The 21,361-nt window shown below is 53.3% G+C and overlaps 1 protein-coding gene across 2 annotated transcripts; it reads left to right on the forward strand.

Moving 5' to 3' along the window:
• The first annotated feature begins 1,252 nt into the window (after positions 1-1,252).
• LOC105488037 (CLN6 transmembrane ER protein) lies at positions 1,253-20,364 on the forward strand. Of its 2 annotated transcripts, XM_011751685.2 has the most exons (7): positions 1,253-1,487; positions 8,831-8,945; positions 13,154-13,252; positions 15,542-15,730; positions 16,084-16,139; positions 17,613-17,735; positions 18,959-20,364. In XM_011751685.2, exons 1-7 carry the CDS (start codon positions 1,405-1,407, stop codon positions 19,227-19,229), a joined length of 936 nt encoding a protein of 311 aa, XP_011749987.1. In that variant the 5' UTR covers positions 1,253-1,404; the 3' UTR covers positions 19,230-20,364. The 2 variants fall into 2 exon arrangements, with proteins under 2 accessions (XP_011749987.1, XP_070957246.1); XM_071101145.1 differs by lacking the exons at positions 1,253-1,487; positions 8,831-8,945; positions 13,154-13,252 and adding an exon at positions 13,261-15,146.
• Positions 20,365-21,361: the final 997 nt, after the last annotated feature.

The following is a 21,361-nucleotide window of genomic DNA, read 5'->3' on the forward strand; positions in this document are numbered from 1 at the left end:
TTGTGACGTTGAGAGTGGTGTGGAAGGTAACCTTTCTGTGGAGGGAAACCTTAGGTCCTGAGAGGGGCTATTGTTAATAACTAGTCCACCAGTGCCGGGCTCTCTGCTAAGGGTTTGATTTAGTCATCACAACCCCAGTGTAGTAGATGCAATAGGCATCTTCTTGTTACAGATGAGTAAACTGAAGCTGAGAGGGGTTGAGCCATTTGCCCGCGTCACAGCTAGTTCAAAGTGGTACCACTAATGAAGTCCTGGCAATCTGACCTGCAGGCGGTTCTCAGGTTTGACCCTTGGTTCTGTTTTTCACTTGAGGACGCTGTCCCCTTAGGTTCTGTCTGTCATGTATGCTCCGGTGATTCAGGAGCCTCTCCGCTGGGTTAGTTCCCAGGTTTCACCTCAGCTTCAGACCACCGGTCCAACAGCCTCCCTGATCCACCTCAAGCTTAATGCGTTTAAGGATGAATCTTTATTTACACGAAATCTGCTCCAGCCCACTTCCCGGGGGGTGCCTCCACTATCCACCCAGGGGCAGAATCCGGCCACTGCCTGAACTCTTCTCCCCTCACCCCCCATATCCAGGGACCCAGTCACCGTACCTCCCACACTACTCTAGATGTCACAAACTCGCTCTTTCCCACTGTCACCGCCAGCAACCCCGGCCCCTCACTAGAACATCTGCAACCCACGTGCTGCACCACGCGGGTGTCACACGTGCAGGTCTCCTGTCCTGCCTCCTCTCCTCCACCCGCAAGAACAAGGGAAATCCCACATCACCCTCTGCCCCGGGGATCATGAGAGTCAGCTTAGTCCAGGTCCCTACCCCGCCCCAGCCCAACACCCAGGCCTCAGTCACCCTAGGTAGAGATTCCCGTACCCAGGCAGGCAAGGGACCCCAACACATCCCAGCCCTCTGGTGGTCACGCGCACAGCCCGGACAGGCCATAAGCCACCGCCCCGCGAGGACGCCACACTCGCCGCGCCCGGCCCTCCCCTCGCGGAGCCCGCCCCGCCTCCCTCCCCTCCGCCCCGCCTCCCTCCCCTCCGCCCCGCCTCCCTCCCCTCCGCCCCGCCTCCCTCCCCTCCGCCCCGCCTCCCTCCCCTCCGCCCCGCCTCCCTCCCCTCCGCCCCGCCTCCCTCCCCTCCGCCCCGCCTCCCTCCCCTCCGCCCCGCCTCCCTCCCCTCCGCCCCGCCTCCCTCCCCTCCGCCCCGCCTCCCTCCCCTCCGCCCCGCCTCCCTCCCCTCCGCCCCGCCCGTTCCTCCCGGGGGCCGCGCTCTCCAGCCTGTCCGCCCTAGACTTCCCCGGACCGCCTCGCGCTGGGAATTTGCGGCGGCATCCGCCGTTCCCGCCGAGCTGAACCGGTCTTTTCCTCGGAAAGGCAGGGCCGAGAGGCCCACGGGGCAGTCATGGAGGCGGCGCGGAGGCGGCAGCACCCGGGAGCGGCAGGCGGCCCGGGCGCGCAGCTGGGCGCCTCCTTCCTGCAGGCCAGGTGGGCGCGCGCCGCGGGGAACGGGCGGGTTACGCGCCTGTGCACTGGGGGCTCGGGCCCCGCCACATGACGCTCTTAGGGCTGCGGGGCAGGAACCTCATGTGCGGCGCGAGCCGGGGCGGAGTCGAGCGCTGGGAGCTTGGAGGCGCGCTACCCTGGTGGCGGCGCCCCCGCGGTTCCTTCTTCCCCTGGGGAGCCCGGGGCCCAGCGAGGCTCTGCCTCCCCGCTTCGCGGTTGCTCGGGTGGGAGGAGCCCCCGCCCGAAGTTTGGGGTTTTCCGCCCCTCCCGCGCTCCCCTGTGACCCGGGCGGGCGCCGGGACAGCCGCTGCGCTGGGAGAGCTCTCCAGGGGGATGGGGACACACACACTTAGTCACTCGGGCCCCCAACTCATCCGCAAGTTCCGGGCGCCACCTCCGCGTTCTCGGGGTCCTTCCAGCCCTGAGTAGGACTTGATTCTGCAGTTAATCAGGAGGCTCTCTGCTTGACCTGGGGCACCCAATAATGTGCGAATGTAATGGAAGAGACAGCGGAGAAGGGCGGAAGCTCCCGTCCAGAGAATGAATGAGGATCCCTTCTCATTTTTTGGTTTATCTGGTTGGGACGAGCAGAGCTCCATTCTACCTTCGTCCCGTTTTATTGACCAGAAACATTCACTGCATTCAGCAGGCATTCTTTATACGCCTGTGGTGTGCCCAGCTCTGTGGGAGTGAGAGGTCATCTTGGAGGGCTTCATGGAGGAAGTGGCACTTGAGCTGCGTCTCAGAGGACTTGGTAGGGGACCCAGGGAAGACAGGCTGTTCCGGCCAGGGAAACAGTAGGGAAAGGCAAGGAGTTTAGTGGTGTTGGAGCTTTCCAGCTGTAAAAGAAAGTGACAGGAGGATGCAGACTGATTGTGAAGGGTCTTTAATTGCAGCAAGTCTAGGACTCGAGTGAGGGCCTAGAGTGCAAAACTTAGGGGTAGGCGCACAGCCGTGACAGTGAGTGCCGCCTCAAATATTGGGCCCTGGGGGCCTCGCTTGTCTCACCCTAGCTCCTGTCCTAGGTGACAGGTTAAGCAATAGTCTTTATCCCATAGGCACTGGGGAGTCGTGGGAAGTTTCTGAGCACTGGCAATGCGCAAAGTCCTTGTTAGGAAGTTTTTGGTACGACCTGGATGAAGGGAGAAGTCTGAGCGCTTGAACTAAGGGATGGCTCCTTTCTGCTGCTGAGGACATGGGGGCTGAGCAGCTGTGGACCGTGTCCGTTTTCACTTAGAAACAATGTACTGACCATAGACGGCGTACTGTAGCTCACCCGTCTTCCTCGGCCTGTGAACTAAGTATTATTTTACTGATGAGGAAACAGGCTCAGATGGTCTGAGGAGCCTGACTGGCTGAGTCCGCGGGCTGTCTGCCCCGCACCGTGTCCAGTGGTTTCATTTCTGCTGTGGCCTCCACCCAACCCATTTGCCAGCTCTCCTCTTCCAGGGAGCCCCTTCTGCCTGTGGAATGTCTCTGTTCTGAACCCTCGCCAAGTTGGGGGTCACTGACTGCCCGGAACTGTGACAGCCCAGTGGGAACAGCCTGTGGGTCTCAGATATGGTCACCACTTTATCTCCTATGTGGGGCTCCCATGTCTAGCATCTTACTCAGTCTTGACAATGAGCTGCCAGATGTCACTTCCAATGTACAGATGGGGAAATGGAGGCCCAGAGAGGTTACGTCATTTGCTGGCAAGAACCAGGGCCTAAACCCAGGGTTTCTGACGAATGGGCTCTGCTTTTACAACTCCACTTTGGCTGCTAAGGAGTGATGTCCCTCTTCTCCTGTGTGAGCTCCCCACTAACCAGGGTGTTCCCAAGGGGGTGGTGTGAGGCATGAACTCTCTGTCTCCGCCCCCCACTGCATGGCCTCAGCCCATTCCCAGTATAATTGCTGCTCAAGACAGTAGGCAGAATCATCCTTTCCAATTCCTAGGATGCTTGGATTTCCTCTGCTGCATCTGTGCTTTGCTCACTGCCTCTTAAGGTAACCCATTCCAGCTTCCACCTGCTTTGTTGCCAGTTTTTGTATTATAATGAAAGTATTATAATTAGGCCGGGCACCATGGCCTGTAATCCCAGCACTTTGGGAGGCCAAGGTGGGTTGATCACTTGAGTCCAGGAGTTCAAGACCAGCCTGGCCAACATGGAGAATCCCCGTCCATACTAAAAATTACAAAAATTATCCAGGTGTGGTGGCCCATGCCTGTAATCCCAGCTACTTAGGAGGCTGAGGCACCAGGATCCCTTGAGCCTGGGAGGCGGAGGTTGTAGTGAGCCGAGATTGCACCACTGCGCTCCAGCCTGGACAACAGTGAGACTCGGTCTCAAAAAAAAGAAAAAAAATATTACAATTAATGCCCATGATAAATCCAATAACAAAAGCTTCAAGTTTTAAAAAGCAGCAATCCCTGTCCCACCCTTCCCTGGCACCAGAGACAATCACCTTAGCTTCTTTTTGCTGTTTTTACCAGAGTCAAATTCGTATTTTCCAATAATAGGCTTGTAACAATAGCAAACACTATGTAGCACTTTCTGTGGATCAGGCCCTGCTCTTAAGTTTTTGCATATATTAATTAAACCACGACCCTTGACATAGGATCTACTGGCCAGGCGCTGTGGCTCGTGCCTGTAATCCCTGCACTTTGGGAGGCCGAGATGGGTGGATCACGAGGTCAGGAGTTCAAGACCAGCCTGACCAACATGGAGAAACCCTGTCTCTACTAAAAATATAAAAATTAGCCAGGCATGGTGGCGTGCACTTGTAGTCCCAGCTGCTTGGGAGGCTGAGGCAGGAGAATTACTTGAACCCAGGAGGTGGAGGTTGTGGTGAGCCGAGATCGCACCACTCCAGCCTGGGCAATAAGCGAGACTCCGTCTCAAAAAAAAAAAGGAGATATAGGATCTACTATTATCTCCATTTTACAAATGAGGACATCGAGGCCCAAGAAGTTAAGTGACTTGCTGAAGATCTGGTTAGAAGCAGAGCTGGGATATGAACCCAAATAGACTCCAAAGTCCACACTCTTTTTTTTTTTTTTGAGATGGAACCTCGCACTGTCACCCAGGCTGGAGTGCAGTGGCGCGATCTCTGCTCACTGCAACCGCCGCCTCCCAGGTTCAAGCGATTCTCTTGCCTCAGCGTCCTGAGTAGCTGGGATTACAGGCATCTGCCACCACGCCCAGCTAATTTTTTGTATTTTTAGTAGAGATGGCATTTCACCATGTTGGCCAGGCTGGTCTCAATCTCCTGACCTTGTGATTTGCCCACCTCAGCCTCCCAACATGCTGGGATTACAGACGTGAGCCACCGTGCCCGGCCAAGTCCACATTCTTAAAAACTATACTCAACTGCTATTTCTTGGTTTATTTTATTTTATTTTATTGTTTTTTTGAGACGGAGTTTCACTCTTGTCCCCCAGGCTAGAGTGCAGTGGTGCGATCTCGGCTCACTGCAACCTCCACCTCTTGAGTTCAAGCAGTTCTGCCTCAGCCTCCTGAGTAGCTGGGATTACAGGTGCCTGCCACCACGCCCAGCTAATTTTTGTATTTTTACTAGAGATGAGGTTTCACCATGTTGGCCAGGCTGGTCTCTTCCTGACCTCGGGTGATCCACCCGCATTGACCTCCCAAAGTACTGGGATTACAGGCATGAACCACTGCGCCCAGCCTTTGATTCCTTTTTAAAAAAATGAAAATTTAAAAAAATTAGCCGTGTGTGGCATCTCATGCCTTTCTGTGGCCCCAACTACTCAGGAGGCTGAGATGGGAGGATTGCTTGAGCCTGGGAGGTCAAGGCTGCAAGGAGCCATGACTGTGCCACTGTACTCCAGCCTGGGCAGCAGAGCAAGACCTTGTCTCAAAAACTAAAAAATAAAAAGAGGATATTAATCCCTTACCCTAAACTTTAGCTTTCATCACCCTTTCCTACAATTTCTGTCCTCTGTTTTCATGTTATCAAAGTAGACTATAATTATCTGCTGCTTTAAAACCATAATTATCTTCCGTGTTTTATCTGTGGATTGACTCTAAACATTGAAAATTAATATATAATGTGTATGTTATTTAAGCCATGTATTTAATAAATATTGTTCTAACAGAGCCAAATAATGTTTAACAGTTAAATTTGCTTTCTTTTTTTTTTTTTTTTTTTTTTTATTAGACGGAGTCTTGCTCTGTTGCCCAGGCTGGAGTATAGTGGCGCAATCTCGGCTCACTGCAAGCTCCGCCTCCCAGGTTCGTGCCATTCTCCTGCCTCAGCCTCCCGAGTAGCTGGGACTACAGGTGCCCGCTGCCACGCCTGGCTAATTTTTCGAAGTTTTAGTAGAGACAGGGTTTCACCGTGTTAGCCAGGATGGTCTCGATCTCCTGACCTCATGATCTGCCTGTCTTGGCCTCCCAAAGTGCTGGGATTACAGGCGTGAGCCACGGCACCCAGCCTAAATTTGCTTTCTTATGTTGCTTTTGTTTTGTTTTTCTTGGAGTTTCTAGTTGCCTTTCTTTTTTTCTTTTCTTTTTTTTTTTTTTTTTTTTTTTTTTTGAGACGGAGTCTCGCTGTGTTGCCCAGACTGGAGTGCAGTGGCACGATCTTGGCATACTACAAGCTCTGCCTCCCGGGCTCATGCCATTCTCCTGCCTCAGCCTCCCACGCCCGCAACTATGCCTGGCTAATTTTTTGTATTTTTACTAGAGATGGGGTTTCACCGTGTTAGCCAGGATGGTCTCAATCTCCTGACCTCCTGATCCGCCCACCTCGGCCGCCCAAAGTGCTGGGATTACAGGCATGAGCCACTGCGCCCAGTCTAATCTTGATTTGCAAGCTGGTTGCTGAGTATCCACTCTGTGCGCCTGCTTTTTTTTTTTTTTTTGGCGATACGCTCTTACTCTGTCACCCAGGCTAAAGTGCAGTGGTACTGTCATAGCTCACTGCAGCCTCGACCTTCCAGGCTTAAGTGATCATCCTGTCTCAGCCTCCTGAGTAGCTGGAACTACAGATGTGTGCCACCATACCCAGTTAATTTAAATTTTTTTTTTTTTTTTTAGATTTTATTTATTTTTTTGAGATAGTTTCACATTTATTGCCCAGGCTGGAGTGCAATGGTACAATCTCGGCTCACTGCAACCTCCGCCTCCCAGGTTTAAGCGATTCTCCTGCCTCAGCCTCCCAAGTAGCTGGGATTACAGGCGTGCACCACCACGCCTGGCTAATTTAGTATTTTTATATAGAGACAGGGTTTCACTTTGTTGGCCAGGCTGGTCTCGAACTCCTGACCTCAGGTGATCTGCCACCTTAGCCTCCCAGAGTGCTGGGATTACAGGTGTGAGCCACTGGGCCCAGTCCCCCCTCTTTTTTTTTTTTTTTTTTTTTTCCTGTCCTACTAAGTTAGGCTGGACTAATGACAGGGATTCTCATTGGCCGAGGTGCTTCCTGAGGTGGAAGAGAAGTAGTCACCGAGCCTCTAGTGTGTGCTAGGTACGCATAACTTCCAGATACACACATCTAAGTGTTCATGCTTTCAAAATCTCTTTATTCCTCTTACCGAACATCCTACTTTTTGCCCAGTTTGGAGGTATCAGAGCAAGAAACTGAAGGCTGTTATCTCTTTCACCACCTAAATTCTCTGGGCCTGGAGGTTATCACTGTCTGATTTTTGAGGCCTTACACTGATGGCCACTGAGGAAGGAGCTGGGTGGGGCCTCTGTTGGTCACTCGTCTCAGACCACTGAGCAGTCCTCACGGTTACTGGTTATCTGTACAGTCTGAAGATCCAACCGCCCCTCCCTTCTCTTTCTCTGGCTCCAGTAAGCCAGGCATCTCCGCTCCATGCAGAACCTTCTTCACTTCCACCTCCAGGCCTTTACCCTGCTCTCCTGCTTTTCTGCCTAGTTAGATTCATCCATCTGTGCTTTGAGGCTCCCTTCCCTCATGCAAGCTTTGTGTATTGCCCTAGGCCACGCTGATCCCTTTCTAACTTGATCTCCTGATAAGCCTAGTAATCAAAAACAGAATAGCAAGCTGTTGGCCGGGCATGGTGGCTCACAGCTGTAATCCCAGCACTATGGATGGCTGATATGGGTTGATTACTTGAGCCCAGGAATTTGAGACCAGCCTGGGCAACGTAGTGAGACCTCACCTCTACCAAAAAAAAAAAAATTAGCTGGTCATGGTGGCATGCACCTGTTATCCCTGGAGGTGTGCAAGTAATTGCAGGGACTCTGTAAAGAGGATTTGAACTCTGCTAGGGAGGTGGGTGAGTTGGGAGAACCTTAAAGGTCACCCCTGTTCTCGAGGGTCTAGATGGGAGAGTACAATTCCAGCCCCATTATGCCAGACTGAGTTGGCGTCGAAGTGCTCCCTGCAGTGCGCTGGTGGGGCTTTGGGAAAAGCTTCATCAGGGAGGGCTTCCCAGAGGAGGCAGCACTGGTCCTGGAACTTCACTGCATCTGCAAACAGCAGATGACCAACTGTTTAGTGAGAGGGACAGGCCTCCAAAGATGTGTGGTGAGGCGGTACTCCACTTCCTGTGTCTCTCACATCACCTTGCTTCTGCTGGCTCCTCAGGTTCCACTGTGGCCTGCTGAGAAGAGGAGTACCAGCAGCCCAACCTGACCTCCTCATAGTGCTGGAATCAAGGGAGCAGGAGGCCCTACCCATTTCAGTCTCTAAGGCCTATTTCATTGGAGGGCTCTGATTGGCCCAGCTCGGTCACACACCCATCCCATAGACCCATCATGATGGACTCAACTATGGGATGGAGGTTAAAAGTATAAGCTCAGGAGCCCTATCATTTGGGTTCAAATCCTTAGCTGTGTGACCTTGAGCAACTTACTGAGCCTCTTGGGCCTCAGGTTTTTCATTTGTAAAATGGGGGGTAATATTTCAGCCTTGAAAGGTTTCTGTGAGGATTAAATGAGATAATATATGTAAACAGCTAACAGTAGTGCCTGGAATACAGTAAGTGTTCAACTGAGGTCAGCTGCCATCATCCATGATCATGTTTCATGCTTTTCAACCATGACTGTATCTTTGCCTTACTTGATTTCCTCCATCATTCAGTAGGGGAGAAACCCCAGCAGTTACACCTGTTCAGCTGTTTCCTTCCTGAATCACAGGGAAGCTAAGGTTGGGGCAGCTGAAGTCCACCTTCCCCTGGACCGCAGGGCCAGACCCCAGTATTTCCAGCAAAACCCTATCCCTAGAACTCAACTGTGTGTGCCTCCTCCTGTCCTCAAGTCCCCAGACCTCTTTGTGGCTAATCTCAGGGGAAGATTTTGGTGGAGGAGGAGAGAAGAGCTGACCTCTCTCGTCTGGTTCCTTCCCAGGCATGGCTCTGTCAGCGCTGATGAGGCTGCCCGCACAGCTCCCTTCCACCTCGACCTCTGGTTCTACTTCACGCTGCAGAACTGGGTTCTGGACTTTGGGCGCCCCATTGCCATGGTGAGTGTGAAATGGTGCACAGGGCCCCGACCAGCACTGAGGACACTTATTGTGACTTGAATTTGCCGAGTGACCTTAGACAAGTCACTTCTCCTTTATCTCCCAGTAAACTGAGAGAATAGGCCTGGATGCCTTCATATCCTTAGCTCTATGACTTGGCCCGTCAGGCAACTGCCAGCAAGTGGGGGGGCCTGAAGAGTCATACTGTGCCCCGACTCCCATGGGGGAACTGGTGGTCCTGAACAGTCATACTGTAATACTGTAACCCCCTCTGGCCTGTGTCTGGAAGCAGGTGAACCAGGTTGAACCAAATCACTAAGACAGACAAAGGAGTATGGGAAAGGAAGTGGAGCACCCCCGCCATCCACCCCCACCCCCCACCACCCGTCCTTCCGTATTACTTTGGGATAGTATTATTTTTTCTGGAGTTGAAGCACATAGGCTGATTTTGCATATTATATATGACTGAGCCGTGGGTAATTTTTAATGCCATCCAGTGAAACCATCCCCTGCCCTCCAAGGCTACTTAATCCTTTAGTATCCAGTGGTGGCCTCCACAGAAGAGATTACTGCTGGGAGGGCACCAGTGCCCCTTGCTTATAGTGGGAGGATGGATGATAGATAGATAGATAGATAGATAGATAGATAGATAGATAGATAGATAATTGATAGATGATAGATAATAAATAGATGAACGTGAAGAAAATTAAGTGAGGTATCACCAGGGATCAAGTCATTATTTGGTAGTGGGGGCACAGTGTGACTATTCATGGCCCCCAGACCCCTCCCACCCAACTTGCTGGCAGTTGCCTGAGGGGCCACAGTCATAGAGCCAAAAGATATGAAGGCATCCAGGCCTGTTCTCTCAGTTTACTGGAAGATAAAGGGGAAGTGACTTTTCAAAGGTCACTCAGCAAATTCATGTGTAAAAATAATGATATCCAATGCGGAAACTGGCACTTTGTAACGTCTAGTGATCATGCCAATTAGCAAAGACCTTTTGGGGCCAGGCATGGTGGCTAATGCCTATAATCCTAGCACTTTGGGAAGCTGAGATGGGAAGATCACTTGAGCCCAGGAGTTTGAGACCAGTCAGGGCAATATAGTGAGACACCGTCTCTACAAAAGATTTGTAAATTAGCTGGGTGTGGTGATGTGCACCAGTAGTCCCAGCTGCTCAGGGCTGAGGTGGGAAGATCTCCTGAGCCTGGGAAGTCGAGGCTGCAGTGATCTCCTGAGCCTGGGAAGTCGAGGCTGCAGTGAGCCGTGATCATACCACTGCACTCCAGCCCGGGCGACTCGGTGAGACTCTGTCTCAAAAAACAAAACAAACACAAAGCAAAGCCTTTTTGGAAAGCAGTAATAATTCATAAGTAACAACTTGGGCAAGGTTAGTACTTAGAATAGTGCCTGACACAATAAGTGTTCAATGCATTTTTATTGAATGAATAATAATTACAGCAAAGTTAGAATAGTGGCTAACATCGAATGCTTACTCTGTTCTAAGCTCGTGATATGTTTCAGTTTATTGAATTCTCATATCAACACTATTGCTAATCTCAATTTTACAGATGAGGAAACTTGAGAGAGAGAGAGAGTAAGTAACTGGCTCAAGGCAAGCGCAGAGGCCAGCATCTGCCCAGGCATTCTGGCCCCAGAAACCCTTCCTGACGAGGTTGAATTCTCTGTCACATAAATATCCAGAATCCGAATATATTCATCCCTGCTGACCCAGTAATACCCTTCCGAGAATCTGTCCATAAGGATATAATCAGCAAGAAGACAGCTGCGTCCTCTAACTCAAAGATGTTCATTGCAGTGGTGTTTATAATAGCCAAACCTTAGAAGTGACTTGAGTGTCCAGCATTAGGGAATGGGTAAATCAGTTTTGCTATGTCCAGTATAGAGAATGTTTCCTGGCCATTAAGCAGAAATTATGGATACTATAGAGCAACCTGGAATATTTAAGGAGAAAAAAGTTCCTAAATGACACGCAGACTGACTAATTGCAGTTCAATAACGAGCTTGTCTACCTGGGATCAAAGACTTGATGGGCGTAAAGAGAAGCTGTCCTGGCAGTGCTGTCAGGGAGTGATGGTGGGTGCTGGTTCTCCCTGCAGACTTTTTGAAGGTTGCCTTTTAAATGTGGAAAAATAAGAGGAATTGAGCCAAGAGTTGGGGCATCTGGTTGGGTTTGTGTGTGACCTAGGGCAAGTCACTGTCCTGGGCTTCATTTCTCTCCTGTCCAAGAAGACTGGTTGGACTGGCTGCTCTGAACCCTCTTCTAGCATGAAGGAACCACATACTGGGGACCAGAGAAGCTGCCCATCAAACTGGTGCTCTGGGGAGAGGGAGAGATGAGGCCTGGAGTGGGCCTCACTCACTAGGACCCAGCTTCTACTGGCATAACAGGGTCTCCTGTTGGGCAAATCACTTCCCTCGTCCTGCCCAGAGCTACTGTGACCACTGTAACCCCAAGTAGAACTTGGTGGAGAGTAGACATTTGAAAAGCTCATATATAAGCTAGAGATTTTCAAATGTATGCATAATAGTTGCAAATTTGTAATAACTAAAAACAAAAACATTTACAAGTTATTAAAGTAACATGTCATAGATGGAACATAGTTGTAACATAAAGAAGTGTTAGACTCTCCCTACCCCGTTCCTGTCCCACTGCTGACAGTTTGGGGAACATCCCTTTCACTCTTTTCTCTGTTCATACAAACACTTATATACATCCTTTTCCCTTCTAACCATGATGAGATTTTGCTTTATACTTTCTTTTGCAACCTGCTTGTTTTCCTTTAGAATATATCATATGGTGGGGCATGGTGGCTTACACTTGTAATTCCAGCACTTTGGGAGGTCAAGGCAGGAGGATCGCTTGAGGCCAGCCCTGGCAACATAGCAAGACCCTGCTTTTACAAATAATTTAAAAATTAATGGGGCTTGGTGCCTGACACCTATAATCCCAGCACTTTGGGAGGTCAAGGTGGGAGGATCACTTGAGCCCAGGAGTTTGTGACCAGCCTGGTCGACATAGGGAGACCTCATCTCAATAAACAATAAATAAATAAGAAAAAACCAGAATATATTACAGATCTCTCTCCATGTCAGCACATATAAGGTGTCATTTCTGTTAATGGCTGCTTAACCTTCCATGGTTTAGAAGTACTATCAGGGATTCAACTGGTCCTGTTTGATTGAAGAGTCAGCCTACTTCTGGTATTTTGCTATCACAGAATATTTTAGCAAGTATATATATGATGTAGGCAAAGAGATACACACATGCACACTGAGTGAGAGAGAGAAGGAGAGAGAGATTGAGATTGCTGCATTGTGAGTTTTATTTCTGCAGGTTTAGTTTATCCAATATTGGCATTTCTGTGTTAAAAGAGATAACCATCTAAATCCTTCCTTGAAACTTGTGGGCATTACACGTGTTTTCAATCAACAGAGACTAGGAGTACAGTCTGGGGGTTGTGAAATGCTTTGACCCTGCATAGGGGTTTTCATGCTGGCCTGGACAAGGCCAGGGCTCAGAAGAGAGAGCATTCCAGAGGGAGGAACTGGCCCTGGCCTGCCTGCCTCTCTCTGGGAAGGTAGGGAAGGAAGAGTTGAAGCCACTTTGTAGAGAGAGCATTCTTATTTTCTACTTTGTCTCCTAATGTGTACTTTGAACCTGGTTTGGAAGCAGTCCCTCCACACCAGGGCCTAGCAGTCAGGAGACTGATCTTGGAGTGCCAGAACCCAAAGGGTCCAAGTAGGCCCTCTGGGCCACCTCTCTTGTGTTATCGATGGGGAAACTGAGGCCCAGGGAAGGGAAGGATTAGCCCAGGGTCCCCCAGCAAGTTGGTGTCAGAACAGAGTCCCTGAGAAGCCTACCGACTCCCAAGCTGGTATCAGGGTCATTTATTTGGTATCTGCTGGGTGAGGGGCACAGGGTCAGGCCTTGCCTGGAATCGCGTCTGCTGTGTGTCTGGGGACAAGTCCGTTACCTCCTCTGGGACTCAGCTTTCCTGTCTTGATAAACCTTTGTCCCAGGGCTACCAAGAAGGTCCAGCGATCACAGAAAGAATTAAGTGTACATGATGGGGGTGGGGGGTGAAAGGGGTGGGGGTGGGCGGCATTAGGGACAGACTCCCTTGAGGCCTGAGGGCCATGTGGTGCTGTGCCCAGGTGAGCCCGTTCTTCTATTTGCTCCCCAGCTGGTATTCCCTCTCGAATGGTTTCCACTCAACAAGCCCAGCGTTGGGGACTACTTCCACATGGCCTACAACGTCATCACGCCCTTTCTCTTGCTCAAGGTACTGTCCCAGGTCCCCCACTCTCTCCTGTCATCCCCATTCTTTGCACACCTGGCAGGAAGGTGATGCTAGGCCCGGTGTCCTGACTCAAGCATGCTCCTGCCTGCTGCTGGGGGGTGAAGGCTGTGGCAGAGCAGCATGTCCAGGGCCTGGGGCCCAGGGGAGGCGGAGCTGCCGGTTGCTGGGAGGGATGGAAAAATACGCCCCCAAGGAAGGGCTTTTGATTTGAGCGTCAGCCTGGCGTGCCAGCGGGGGAAGCAGAGAGGTGTTCAGGTAGAAGGACCTGAAGACAAGGCTGAGCTTGGGAAACCATAAAACATTTGGGGAGGCTGAGGCAGGAGTGACTGGGGGTCCAGGGAGAGGTCAGGGACCCACTGGGAAGAGAGGAAGAAGCCAGGTGGCAGGAGAGGCAGCAGCAGCCGCTGAACTCCATCCTCCACCCTGGAGAGCCCTGAGATGTCACTGGGAGCACAAGCAGGAACTGCTGGCTTTGCACTTTGCCAATAAAGGCTTTAAAACTACTATAGATAGGTTGAGCATCCCTAATCCAAAAATCTGAAATCTGAAATGCTCCAAAGGAGTCTGAAACTTTTTAAGCACTGGCATGATACTACAAGTAGAAAACTCAGCCGGGCGCGGTGGTTTGATCCTGTAATCCCAGTGCTTTGGGAGGCCGAGGTGGGTGGATCACTTGAGGTCAGGAGTTCAAGACCAGCCTGGCCAACATGGTGAAACTGCATCTTTACTAAAAATACAAAAAAAAAGTAGCCGGGCATACTGGCAGGCACCTGTAGTCCCAGCTACTCGGGAGGCTGAGGCAGGAGAATCACTTGATTCTCAGCCGAGATCATGCCATTGCACTCCAGCCTGGGCAAGAGAGTGAGACTCCATCTCAAAAAAAAGAAAAAGAAAAAAATACAAAAAACTTAGGGCCAGCACAGTGGCTCACACCTGTAATCCCAGCACTTTGGGAGCCCAAGGCAGGCAGATCACTTGAGGTCAGGAGTTCGAGACCAGCCTGGCCAACATGGCGAACCCTCGTCTCCATTAAAAATACAAAAAAGTTAGCCAGGCGCGGTGGTGTGCACCTGTAGTCTCAGCTATTTGGGACTCTGAGGCAGGAGAATCACTTGAATTCAGGAGGTAGAGGTTGCAGTGAGCCAAGATTCCACCACTGCACTCCAGCCTGGGCGATGGAGCGAGACTCCGTCTCAAAAAAAGAGAAAATTCTACACATAAGTACTTAAACTTTGTTTCATGTACAAAATTATTTAAAGTGTTATATAAAATTACCTTCAGGCTGTATGTATAAGGTATATATGAAATATAAATGAATTTTTCCAGGCATGATGGCTCACACCTATAATCTCAATACTTTGGGAGGCTGATGCAGGAGGATCGCTTGAGGCCAGGAGTTTGAGACCAGCCTGAGCAACATAGTGAGACCCTGTCTCTACAAAAAATTTAAAAATTAGTTGTGCACAGTGGTGCACACCTGTAGTCCCAGCTACTCTGGGGGCTGAGGTGGGAGGATCTCTTGAGCCACTATACTCCAGCCTGAGTGACAGAGTGAGACCTGTCTCAAAGAAAAATGAAACAAATGAGTTTCATGTTTAGACTTGCATATGCATTCCCAAGATATCTCATTGTGTATATGCAAATATTCCAAAATCCAAAATCTGAAACATTTCAGATAAGGGATGCTCAGCCTGTATCCCCATTTACTATCACCATCATTTTGTATTGGAGAAAGATATTTCAAATCTCCAGAAGTAGGAGGGGTATAATCTCAGAACTCCGGTGTGTTTTCAGTTCAACAGTGGCATTTCAGAAGCACCTGCCTCCATCCCTGACATTTTCTTCATGTTTGCGGGGACCATTCAGAAATCAGAAGGTGCCTTCAGCAGGCTGGGCCAGCCACCCAGGGACACAGCCAGGGACAGTGGGAGGGCTGGGCCTGAGCCTGGACTCCTGCATTGAAGGCTGGGCTGTCCCCTCCAGCATACAGGTCATGTGTGACCTTGGGAAAGGAGTTGGGCCCTTTGGTCTTTTTCCTCCCTGGGTAAAGTCGTGGGAAGGGGCGGTGCTGCTCCCCAGTCCCTTCTGGGTTCATAGGGGTCACAGGAGGATCTGGAGGCTGAGCTGGCCTGCTAAAGGGACCAGCCAGTTTTTGGAGTGACATTCCAGCCGGAAGCATTCATCCTACCCCAGGTGTGAGGGGAGAAGTAGAGGGTGTCACATACTGTGACGGAGGTGAGGTCATGCTGCCAACCCCACTCTGAACCCCAGCTCATCGAGCGGTCGCCCCGCACCCTGCCGCGCTCTATCACCTATGTGAGCATCATCATCTTCATCATGGGTGCCAGCATCCACCTGGTGGGCGACTCTGTCAACCACCGCCTGCTCTTCAGTGGCTACCAGCACCACCTGTCTGTCCGTGAGAACCCCATCATCAAGAATCTCAAGCCGGAGACGCTGGTGAGGCCACCTCCTGCTCCCTGCCTGTAAGCCCTAGGGGCACAGTCTGTCCTGGGAGGCTGAAGAAATGGCCCCCACCCCTCGCCGCACCTGTCCTTCCACCAAAGGCATTCTGCTAGGTGAGGGCACCGTCGCCTGTGCCAAGCTAGAATGCTCAAGTGTTCTTAGGAAGTGGTGCACAGACTGGCTCCCACCTGGGCCCCTGTAACAGAGGGCAAGTCCCCGGGTAGGGAATAAGGCAGTGGGGGAGGCCTGGGACTGGGAGAAGCGTGTTCAGAGGGGATGCGTGGGGCCCCAGCACCTCCCTGGACTGACATCGACATCCCCCCGACTCTGCCCTGCCCGTGCCTCAGATCGACTCCTTTGAGCTGCTGTACTATTATGATGAGTACCTGGGTCACTGCATGTGGTGAGTGATGGGCCCATCTGTCTATCCCAGGGGCCCCAACCACCAGCTAGGTCTGTCACTGGCCTCAGGGACACACTGAGCAAGGCTGTCTGGGCCGCAGGTCTCCATGTGTTGAGTCTCATCCCCTGTAAAGGCGCTGTGAGCTCAACCTCCAGTGAGGTTGTCCTGGAGGTTGCCGGGGAGACCCAACAGCTGTCCCAGGCCCGGGGCCCCAGCTTCCCGCCAGCATCGCCGCCCCCGCCCAGCCCTCAGTGCCCGCAGTGGCCAGCAGAGGGCAGCGAGCGGCTTTGGTCCTCCCTCAACAAGCCTGAGCCCTGAGGGTGGGGGAGGAGGACACGTCCCTGATAAACAACCCCCAGATGGTAATGTGGAGGGTGGGGGCGGAGCCAGGGACCCCCACCGGTGTCGGGCCTGCTCTTTGGGAGTGGAGGAAGCTGCAGGAAGTCAGCTGGATCAGGCTGGGGAGGGGCGTGCTGTTTGCGCTCCCCCCTCTTCAGAATTCCCAGGGGGAGACCTCAGAAATGTGGCCTCAGCCTCAGGAGATCCCGGGCCCAGGCTGGGAGGCTTCATCTGTTCCAGCCTCCCATCTTAGCCAGGAGAAGCTGAGGCCAGTGGGAGGAGGGCTCGGAGGGCTCCGAGGGCGGCAGTGCAGCTGGGAGGTGAGGGCCAGCCCTGGACCCGGCTCACACCTGAGTTGGCGCTCACGGCACATGCACCTTGCACGGGTGTTTCCAGGTTGTTTCGGGCTCTGCGATGTCAATCCTCCTGGCTCAGCTGGTCCAAGGTCCCTGGACAGGCCTCCTGCCATATTTCCCTGTCCTTTGCCAGAGCCTTTTCCCACAGAAGGTTGGGAAAGGGTGGAGGGGCTAGGAGCAGAGAGCTGGAGCCCCAGCAGGAAGCGGGTGTGGGTGAGAAGAGGCAGGCGGGTATACTGGTGCAAGTCAGCACAGGTGGGAGAAAGGGAGCCAGTATGTGGAGAGGGGAGAGGGTGGTATTTTGGGGTGAGGTGTCTGAGGTGGGGGTGTGGCTGTGTGCTGAGTGTGGGTGCAGCACTTCACCGAGAGGCCCCCGCAGGTGCTGTTCTCTTTTTTAACATGTGGACCTCCATCCTCAGCCCGGGAGGTGCCTCTGTCTCCAGGCTAGTGTGGGGCTGGGCTGCTGGCGTCTGCGGTGCATGAGACAGACAACCCCCCAGACGCCCCCCACCCCCACGGAGTGAGTGAGGTGCCCTGGGCAGTATGGATGCCTCTGGGCCTCTGACTCACATGAGCCTTGCCTTCCTGTTTCTGTTTCTGTCCCATATTTGACGCCCAGCACAAGCAAGGTCGGGTGGAGAGGAGCGCCTCTCACCCAGGCTAGGCGTTTTGTAAACCATGACGTGGCACTCCGTGGGACCCCGTGGGTGTGGGTGCAGAGGTGGTGGGGATGGGGACTGCTGAGCAGGCCTCTAAGGCACTGGCCTTCCTGTCCTAGGTACATCCCCTTCTTCCTCATCCTCTTCATGTACTTCAGCGGCTGCTTTACTGCCTGTAAAGCTGAGAGGTGGATGCCAGGGCCTGCCCTGCTCCTGGTGGCGCCCAGTGGCCTGTACTACTGGTGAGTAGACATCAGCATGGGGGCAGAGGCAGGGGCACGGAGTGAGCCACGGCAGCAAAATTCTGTACTTGCCCATGGACCTGTTGTGTGGCCCTGGGGAGACTGGCCCTCTCTGAGCCCCTGCTTCCTCTTGTGTCTAGTGGGGACTGTGACAATGCCCTGTGGTGGCCTCTTTGTTTCCATGAAGCCCAGGCCTGGGTATGGCAGGGAGGTGGGAGGAGAGGGCGAGGTTGCACAGTCTCTCTCCATCCTCAAGCCCCTCTCGCTGTGTGCCCCATCTCAAGAACCCCAGTGTTGCCCTGGGGCCGGCACAATCCACCTCCGACACCAAGCCCTGTGGTGGGCTGCGGGTTCCGCCTCTGTGAAATGGGAATGATGGTACCTGCCTGTCTACCTCTCGGATGATGAGGATGCTGAGGACAGAGGGGCTTTGTCAAATGTAAAGCACTATGGTGAGGCCAAAGACAGACTGAGGGGTTTGATGGCGTAGGGGCACCTGGTCTGGGGTCTTTGTCCCCTCTGGCTCTCTCTTCTTCCCATCGCAGAGGACTCTGCCAGTCTCCCAGCCCTCCTCTGTCACTTCTGCCCTGGAGACAGGTCACCCTGGGATTGTGGGTGTCATGGGAAGGACAGGGTGGGGGCAGGACTGGGCCCTTCTCTGATGGGAGGCCTCCCTCAAAACGAAAAGGGCCTCCTTTCCTGGGCCAGCTCTAGACCGTCTCCCCGGCCTGTCACCTGTGTGGCTGAGATGACCCTCTGGGGCTCATCTGTGCGCTCTCTGGGGATTAAAAAGAGTGGGTGGCAGCTGCAGTGAGCGGGAAAGATGTTAGCGGAGCGCTTCCTGCGGGTCCTCACCCCGGCGTCCTGCCGCGGGGGCCGCTGCCGTTGTTGTGGCAATTGTTTGTTGCTTTCTCCTCTAGTCAGGTTTTGTTGTGTGGAAATACAAACTTAATGTGACCAGAGAAGCCAGAAATATACATTTGTAGGTATTCTGTTATTTAAATATTGGCAACAAAATCCACATCTAAAACCCAGTAACTATACCAGCTCCATCAGTATGCTGCCCGTGGGCTGTGGCTTAGAGCGGCAGGGTTCACTGAGCCCTGGCGCCAGAGGACGCTCCTGCCTGCCTGGAGGGCAGCCTGGCTCTCGCGCGCAGGGAGGGATGCCAGGCAGGACGGGGTTGCCACAGCAGCTGCCTCACTCCCCCCTGGCCTTCCCAGGTACCTGGTCACCGAGGGCCAGATCTTCATCCTCTTCATCTTCACCTTCTTTGCCATGCTGGCCCTCGTCCTGCACCAGAAGCGCAAGCGCCTCTTCCTGGACAGCAACGGCCTTTTCCTCTTCTCCTCCTTCACGCTGACCCTCTTGCTGGTGGCGCTCTGGGTCGCCTGGCTGTGGAATGACCCTGTTCTCAGGAAGAAGTACCCGGGTGTCATCTACGTCCCTGAGCCCTGGGCTTTCTACACCCTTCACGTCAGCAGTCGGCACTGAGTCCCTGGCACCAGGCTGTGGTGCTCTGCTGGGTGGGAGGTGGGCCATAGAGGGTGTCTGAATACAGGGGTAGGGGGTGTGGTGTGGGTGTGTAACTGGAGACTGAGAGCATGAGTGGGGTGTGCCTTGTGTGCGTGGATTCGTGTGCATGTGTGTGGATTCGTGTGTGCGTGGATTCATATGTGTGTGTGTCTTGTATATGTGTGTGTAGAGTGCATCATTTTCAGACTCTACTATTTCCGTCAAGTTTCTGTTTGATTTGGATCATCTCAGGATCGGATTCTGTTTTAGAGTGTTTCTGGGCCAGGATCCGGGCCCCTGCCCTCCTCTGCACCTGACCACACTCTCCCTGCTGGGGCTGGTCTGTTCTTCTGGTAGCTGTGCAGGAGAGGGCTGGGTGGGGCAGAGGCCAGGAGGGGACCTGGTGTGTCGCCCACCCACCACCTGGCTCATCCCTCAGGCCTACCCTGACCCTACATTACATAGGTTACATCAGCCTCTGTGGCTGTTGAGTAAAGCATTTCTCCTGTCTGGACCTCATTTGCACTAGATGGGCCTGTGGTCCCAAAGTAGGTCAGTGGGTTGGGGTTGCTGACACCCCTTGGGGGCAGCTTTGGGACAGATGAGTGGCTTGGTCCTGTCACTGCCCTCTCCCTGCCTAGGGGCTATGTGCACTCCAGACCCTGCCCAGGCTCAGGCCTGTGAGGTGTGGAGCCAGCCTGACCCCCAGGAGCCAGAGGCACCGCCAACTCCCCTGGCATTCCAGCTCTCCAGGCGACCCTCCTCTACCCAAAGCTCTGTCTCCCGCTCCCGCTCCAGAAGAACTGTGGCCACAGGCTTTGAGCGCCTGCATTCCTGGGTGGTGGGGCCAAAGGCCCTGAGCAAAAGCTGGAGCTCCTCTCATCAAAGCCTTTACAAGGTGCTGGGTCCAGAGGCTTTGCCTTGACAGCATGACCCCTGGTTTGGAGGGAGGAGGAGCCTCCCCTACCTAGGACCCCTCCCATGGGGGGGTCTACAGAGTCGGGGACAGAAGGGAAGGGACCCACAGGAAGTCATGGTGGTGCCCAGGGATGGGAAGGGACCCCCAGCCACGGGGACCCGGGATTCAAGAATAAAGCAAACGGTCACAGCTGCAGTTGGTGTTGGAGGTGTTTTTGTCTTTTCTCCCTTTTGTGCTGAGGTGTAGCACACACGGTGCGCCCCACAGCGTGGTGAGTTGCTGTATCGTGAACCCCCACGCAGCCATTGCCCCATGCCGATGTTTTCCATCTGTGCCGCATCCCCTGGGGACACCTACACACGTGAGGAGGGAGTTGGCCAGGGCACCCCAGCACACACTGGCCTAACTCCGAGGAGCCACCTCATCTCTCCTGGAGCACCTTCCCACAGGCAGAGGGATTCGGTGGGATTGTGTTGGCCTGGCCACCTGCAGGCTTCCAGAGCCCAGGTGACTCCTTAACGCCCTTCTCTCCATCCTCTGCACAGAGGCAGCCTTTCCTCTATCCCTGCCCCGGGGTAAGGGAGCAGGGGCCTCCAACTCTGACAGGGAGGAGTCGAGTCCCCAGCTAAAATTCTGTGGGTCTAGAAACAGGTGTAAAGAGGCGACTCTGGGGATGTGATTTGGGGGAAAAGCACCCTTTCCACACAGGCAGTCAGGAAAGGGGAGAGGAGGGGAGAATGGGGCACAGGCAGCCCCTCCTGTCCCTGTGCCTGTGTGCAAACTGGCACGATGCCCCCCTTCCTATGGGCAGTGCAGCCCCTGGCCAGCAACCCCTCGCACCTGGGTTGGGGGCCCTTGTGTAGGGCACACCTGTGCGGCCACACCTACTTGTGGGCCGGACCTCGGGTGTAGAGCCCCATAGACTCAGCTGTGGACAAAAACCTCACGCCCCAAACAGGGAAATGGGATCTCAAGGGGAAGAAGCCAGGGAAGCCTCACACCGTGCCCCCATTTCCTCCTATGTGGGGGAGGGGAGCAGCACGAAGCCCTGAGGACTTGGGAGCATCAGCAGCTTCTGCGGAAGGGGTGGGGCTGAGGGTGGAGAGAGGAAAGGAAGGAAGAAAAGGGGAGCCTTCCTGGCCAGGGTAACTGGCACTAAGAGGCCTCACTCCAAGCCCCTGAGGAGCCTGCA

Source organism: Macaca nemestrina, chromosome 7 (genome assembly GCF_043159975.1).
Source record: "Macaca nemestrina isolate mMacNem1 chromosome 7, mMacNem.hap1, whole genome shotgun sequence".
NCBI lineage: Eukaryota > Metazoa > Chordata > Mammalia > Primates > Cercopithecidae > Macaca > Macaca nemestrina.